General features: G+C 56.3%; 1 protein-coding gene across 1 annotated transcript in view; it reads right to left on the bottom strand.

Moving 5' to 3' along the window:
* GRID2IP (glutamate receptor, ionotropic, delta 2 (Grid2) interacting protein) overlaps positions 1 to 6,354 on the bottom strand; it is a gene marked incomplete at both ends in the record, with an annotated part of 14,329 nt that extends 7,975 nt beyond the window's left edge. Inside the window, 6 exon segments of the mRNA XM_009587067.1 lie at positions 922 to 1,105; positions 2,551 to 2,645; positions 3,952 to 4,021; positions 4,446 to 4,531; positions 6,126 to 6,206; positions 6,208 to 6,354. Of these exon segments, the coding sequence (XP_009585362.1) occupies positions 922 to 1,105; positions 2,551 to 2,645; positions 3,952 to 4,021; positions 4,446 to 4,531; positions 6,126 to 6,206; positions 6,208 to 6,354 (663 nt within the window).
* Between the last annotated feature and the right edge of the window lie 346 nt (positions 6,355 to 6,700).

The raw sequence follows: 6,700 nt of genomic DNA, 5'->3' as shown, positions 1-6,700 counted from the left end.
AGGGGATGCTGCGGGGTGCTGCAGCCCTCAGCCTGAGCCGTGGTGCACAGGGGCAGTGCCACGGCATTGTACTTGGTAGTTTCTATTCTCTCTTGCCATCAGTAACCTAAATACTGAGGGCTTTACTGCATTTCCTTGTCGAACAGAGGATTCCAATCCTCTGATCCTTTGATCTATACACTAGCAGACTGCTGCACCACAGCAGTGGGAGCCTGCCCGGCCCCGGCCAGTGCATCCGCAGCCCGTGTGGGACCCGGGCTCCTGAGGAGCAGCCGGGCAGCCTGGCTCAGGCGGCTCAGCAGGGAAGAGGCAGCAAGCATCTCCCAGCGCCCGGAGGGATGGCTTCTTCACCATGGTGCAGAAAGGTTAAAGATCAAGGGCAGAAAACAAGGTCACTACTGAGAGCCTCGAGTCTACCAGGGGATCGGTTTCGACCCTTGCAGCAGGGCAGGGAGGATGTGCTCCACTGCTGGACGAGGGCTCTGCCAGCCACAGCAGTTCCCGCGCTGCCGCCAAGGAGGCTGAGAAGAGTGAGAAGACAAGAATGAAACGCGGCGAGATTTGCGGAAAGAGGCGAAACAGGATCTGTGGCCATCGGGGATGGCCAGACAGCAAGAAAGCCTGCGCCACTGAGCACCGAGGTCGTTTTATGAGGTATTAAGGGGTGACCGAATTAACCTCAAAAGCTAATGGGTCTGCCCTGTCCTCGGGCAGGACACTCGGTGAGAGACGGGCTGGTGCCCTGCGGACACGCACAGGGAAATACACAGCTGGGAAAACCAGAGAACACGAGCAGAGCAGAGCTCAGTGCTGACAGCCTCGCAGCCGAGGTCTGCCTTCTGCCTGGAGACCGACTCTGACATGGGCATGGCTACCGGGCCAGGTACCAGCATTAGCGGAACGGAGCTGCTAACGAGTTACCGATGTTGGAAGAAGCCTTCCAGCGCTTTGCAGATGGTATAGCGCTCGGGTGGAGTCAGCAGGTGCTCCAGCTGCTGGTTGAAGGTCCTTCCTTGAATCTTGATGCTAGAGGGGAGTATCTCTGCAACCCACTGCAGGGAGGTGAGGGCGGAGGAGGTGCTCGGGGAGTCAGCAGAGTCAGAGTCTGCAGGGCGCAGGTAGAAAGAAAAAAGAAAATTCAACACACAAAGGGTCTTAACCTGATGGGTTAAAAGGCCTGTCCCGAAACCAAGGGTCAGTCCTGGGGACAGCCGGGGCAGCTGCACCTGCACACGATGGGTGCTCTGCAGAAATACAAATCCTGATGTGCTGATGCAGACACTGTTACCCCAGCAAAGTCACTGGAAGGCAGCATGGTGACAAGGTGAAATGGCTCATCTGGAGCTGTGACCTCCCCTGCCTTCCTCCCATGCTCTGGACCAGCTGCTCTGGAGCTCGTGGCTGTTCCAGCAGGTCCATGGACCTGCTGGAGGTGAGCAGGGGTGTTTTGACTGGGATGCTCTCTGGGATCTCTCTCTTCAACCATGCTGCTTCCACACTTCCTGTAAGCACATGCAGATGATATTCCTTCTCTAGCTCTCTAAAGCCTCTGCTCAAGTTTCAGAGCACTTTATGATAATCGTTGACTTCAAAAGCAGCATCAGTGAAGGGTTACCTGTGAGTGAACTGAGGCATTTGCTTTGCCACACTCATTTGCACTGGTGCCTGTGCCACAGCCTGGCCGCCTCTGCAGTGAGCAATAAGCAGGGCTGGGAGAGGGACCCAGCCATGTCTGTGGGATGCACTTACCCACGCAGGAATATGGCCAAGGAAGTGGGAGCAAAAAAATTCCATCTTTTCCTGGTTCCTTTTGAGGGGCAGTGAAGGAGTTTGAGTGCCACTGGCTCTGCACTGCGAAGTAGCGAGGTGCTCTGTTTTGTTTCTAGGGCACATGCAAACGAGTTGGTAACACCAGGCTCCTAACATGAAGCTCAGGAGAGTCCACTGCTACTCTGGAGGGAAGAGCCAGTCCCTAATTCCTGGGTCTATGCATTGCAGAGCAGCACCCCAATAACGCACTGACCCTCCTGTCTTCACACAGCTTCGGAAATGCAGCAGTGACCGCCCTGGGCTGCGGTCCTGCCCCTCTGCTGAAATCGTGCTGACAACCACCCGCGTTGCCCCAGATACCCTCATCTCCTGCTGACTCGCTCACCAGCAGCAAGCTAAATTATTCATAACAGCAGCAGTTATTCTGAACAGCACAGTCCATACACAACCGTGGGGTTTGCACAGCGACCATGGATGCACAGGGTTGGATTACTTCTGTCAAGCACACGGCACAGACTGCATGTGAAGGACATTGTCAAGGGCGATCATACAGTAGGATGAACCCTTCTGGAGAGCAGCCAAGCCTGAGATCAAGCCTGATCCCAGAAAGCGAGCAGCCGCGTGCCCCGGCGAGAGGAGCAGCCCTCCAGGCAGCGCGGAGCAGCGTTGGGCTCCAGGCAGCGCGTTAAACCTGCTGAGCCTGCGGGAGGTATTGGGCAACTCCCTCCTGCGCCGGGAATTCGGCAGCTTGCCTGGGCCCTCTCCTGCCCGCGCTCTTACCGTTGGAGAAGTTGACGATCCCCTCTTCCACCACCAAGGTGGGCATCGCCCCGCTGCCCTGCAGCATCGACACCACCTTGTCATGGGAGCAGTTCCTGCGGGGCACAGGAGAGCCCGGGTCAGAGCTGCCAGGCTGCCCGCGCAGGCAGCGCTGCGGGCAGCAGCTCGTGGGAGAGCAGCGGGGAAATGGAGTTTGCAGCTGGCTTCGTTTATCTTGCAAAAAGCCTCACCTTGCTGCTCAGAGCCAGGCAGTGTTGGGCCCCGCTGCAATTGCCCTGGGCTCTCAATCTTTGCTTGGCTTCATCTGTGCGGCTCAGAAAAGAGCCTCCCCGAGGGAGAGCGTGACTGGGCTCTCCGCTGTACCTGCAGCAAGGAATAACCGCAGGACATGCCTGCAAGCACCCTGCGGAGCTGTTACGGCAAATGAAGCCAGCGTTACTTTAAGCTACACTCGGACCCAGAAGATGAACTTTCCATTTAAATGATACAGTGCTGCGGGTCTCTCCTTGCCTGTCCTAATTCTGCATGAAAAGAAAATGCAAGGTGGATGTAAAATGCATTTTTGTAGGCAAAAAAAAAAAAATCTTGGAGTGTCCTTGGAAAAGGGTACAGGTGGGCCTGGGACAACGCCTGCCAAAACGCGGGCTCAGAGGACAATCTTCAACTCTGTCTCCTCTATTTTCTGGCAATGCTGCATCAGCCAACAGTTGCTGGATCAGCTGAAATGTGAGAACCTGAGCACTGACAGAAGCTGCATCGGATGTTTAACCTTTAAATATTTATCACTTATCATGTAGCCTCTTCTAACCCTTTGCTCTTGCTTTTTGTGCAGAAAGACCAACCCAAGGAAATATGGGCTGCTGCCACTGTGCCGGCAAGGTGCACACTGAGCTCTGGTTTGATTGCTTTTGCTGTGTGCAAATAATATACAGAAGAATTAACTTCTGGGTGGAAGTGCAATTGCCCATGTGGTTTTAAACTTATGATCCTGTTCTGGGAGTGATTCATGGGCTGTCTGGTGCTCTGCTCCTTTCAAAAGCAGAACCCCAGGTGTTTAACTCATACAACTTAACTCACAGTGGCTTAAATCAGGGTCTGCGGGTGGGTTGCAGTCAGGACGCCAATTATATGTAGTGTGTCATGCATTATACATGGCTATTTGCACAGAGAAGTCAAAGGAGGAGCAGGGATGGAGCCGAAATACTACTTTTGGAGCCAGTTTTTGTAAAATATTAAAGGAGATGTCCATATGGGGCAAAACCCCTTGTGCACCTCAGTAGACAGCTCTCCAGGTGGCCACTCTTGTTTCTTCTGCGCAAGAGTGAACAAGTGAACACACGTGTGCTCGGCCACCTACCACCCCCCAGGACCTTGGCACAGGTCTTCTAAAGAGCCTCTTACCTCATGTCCAGACCGTTGAGGAATAGGATCCGGTCTCCAGCTTTGAGAGCAGCCTTCTCAGCCGGGCTCCCTAAATGCACAGGGAACGAGAGGGGCTTTAGCTGGCGGACCCCTTCTTACAGGGATGGGGTCCCAGCTCTCCAGCCGCCCTGTGCCCAGGGCAGGGTATCGGCTGCAGCTGGGTTAACTAGTTGGGTGGCCTGGAGCTGTTCACCAGGCACAGTGATGCCAACACCCAGCTTGCATTGGACACGCAGGTGTGATTTCGGGCTATTCACGGAACACAGACATTTTCCACCTTTCAAAACAGGGAGTGCATAAAGCCAAACTAAATTGTACCAAAGATGCTAGTTATTCAACTCAGGAAACTTCATTGCTGAGCCTTGTAAAAGTCCCTTTTGCTATTTTCTAGTAAACAGCGGGCACTTAAAATTTCGAGTTCAGGCCAGAGATAAATAAGCGTCTTTGAATCTTGTGGCTGGAGGTTTTCTTACCTGGCAGAACAGACTCGATCCACACCGGGGCATGGCCACGTAGCGTGAAGCCAAAGCTTCTGTTGCCTTTATAAACTCGCACAGTTCTGCAGGTGAAAAAAGCAAATGTGAAATCAGAGCCCAATATTTGGTTCTTGTCTCCTTTCCCAGCCCCGTCAGCCCGGCTGTCTCCTGAGTGCCCGAGCCCCCGATGCTCCCTGTGTCCCCGCAAGTCCCCTTTGAAACTGAAGTGTCTTTCAAACGGGAGCCCCCGAAACACGCCCTGCCCACAGGGAGAGGGATGGAGGGAAGGTGTGCGCGGGTTGGTGGCCCTGGACGGCCGCAGTGCAGCTGCCTGTCCTGCCAGCACCGCCAGCCTCTCCTGCCTGCAGCCTGCCCGCGCCGGGGAGCAGAGGGAGCCCACGGCGCTGAGCCAGCACAGGGTGCTGGGGTGGGGAGTGATCCGGGGGGTGCTAGAAATGGCCCAGACAAAACCTCGGGGAGAGCTGGGGGGATCCGCATGCTCTGGAGGCAGGAAGAGATGCCGCTGTTTTGGGGGCAGAGCCCTCAGCATGGCCTCCTGCTCTGCATTAATTACCGAATTCATAAAACCACGCTCCAGTCCTTCAAATCCAATGTGTTTTTAAAGTGGAACATGGGATATAGCTTATGTATTACATAGAATAAGAGAGCCAATGTGTTTTAGGAGGCAAAGATCTCGTAGGCTGATGAGAGAGAAATTAAATTCAGCTAGGAAATTCTGGAAGGAGCATTAGGAAACCTCCCTGCTGGGAGGCTGATTGGAGCTGGGAGTTGTTCCCTGCAGGGAGCTGGGGGAAGGCAACATCACTGAGATCAATTACCACCAGAAAACCTGTTGTAGGGACCGATCCTATGCTGGCAGGGAGGGAGACTGTGCTGGAACTAGATTTTGGATAAGTCACACCAAAAATTACCCCGGTGGGAAGGTGTGCTGCAGCCGAACAGCCTGGAGATACCAGCTGGAGGCAGGGGAATAGCTCGGGACGTGCCTGTGACAGCGCAGTCCCTCCCGGGGGGATTCCCCGGCTGTGCTGGCAGACCAGATCCTGCTCTCTTGTTCGTGAGATGGGGCTGGGAACAGAGCAGGAGCCACCGCCGGCGCGGCAGGGCTCCTTGGCCCTCCGGGGCTGCTGAGGTCTGGCCATATGGGCAGCGGGAAGTGGGTTAATCCCTGTGCACCAGGGATTGTCCGTCCTTCCTCCCACGGCCTCGCAGGAGATACCCCCCGGGGCAGGGCAGGGCGATGCAGCCTGCTCTGTGCCCAGGCACCCTGCAGCCCACCCAGCACAAGAGCCGACATCCCCTTGCAGCTGCCAGTGCCGTCCCCGCCAGCCCTGCAACAGCGAGGGGGTAGAAAGGCTGGCCCGGAGCTGGGACAAGGGGTGCAGACGTGCCCAGCCTTTGAGGGAGAGGTCTTTGTTCATCCTCATCCCAGGAGGATTTCACCCACTCTGCACACCGAAGACATCTCCTTTCCTCGTGTCTTCCCCCCTTTCCCTGGCATCCCTCCCCCGTGCTGCCATCCACGCCAAATGGACGCTGCCGCCCTGAACTCAAGGGCGTCCAGGAGAGGTGTTACCTGCGGCCCCCCGTGCCGCCCCCCGCCGCAATGCCGGGCTCGCCCGCCATGAACTCGAGGGCGTCCAGGAGAGGTGTTACCTGCGGGCGGCCCCCGAGGCCACATTGCTGGTGATGAGCGAAGTGGTTTTCCGCAGGCTCTTGCTGACCTCCTCGTGGCTTGACGAGGAGCCGCTCCTGGTGGTCCTCGCTCCGGCTGCGCCGCAGCCGATTGCTGTGCTGCTCGCTCTTGGAGCGGCAGAGCTTGCTGATCAGGCTCTGCGACACCACCTCGTCAAACCGCTGCCGGTGCTTCTTGGGGATGAAAATCCTGGAAAAATGAGACAAGGGAGGGGAGTGAGGAGCGGGGCTGGAGCAGCCATGGCCCGGAGCTCTGCATCCAGCCATACGTGGGAAAGGAAAGGTCAGAGCAGCCCCAGCCCCTCATGTCCTCTCGGCCTCAGTCCCCCCCGGAGCTGCAAATGCCGGGGCTGGGGATGCCAGGGACACCGGCTGCATCTCCTGTCCTGTCCCATGCATGGCTTCATTGGGGCAAGGAGGTCAGACCCCTCCACAGTGCAGTGCTCACAGAGAGTGATTCAAGCAGCTCGGTTCCTCCTCGTGCACCCCATCCCAGACCCCTTCCGCTGCCGGTCCAAGTACACTGAAGACAAGGG

The sequence above is a fragment of the Fulmarus glacialis genome, unplaced genomic scaffold, assembly GCF_000690835.1.
Source record: "Fulmarus glacialis isolate BGI_N327 unplaced genomic scaffold, ASM69083v1 scaffold22411, whole genome shotgun sequence".
Classification (NCBI taxonomy): Eukaryota; Metazoa; Chordata; class Aves; order Procellariiformes; family Procellariidae; genus Fulmarus; species Fulmarus glacialis.
Note: the sequence above shows the minus strand (reverse complement) of the source record. Positions and strands in the feature narration are given on the sequence as shown.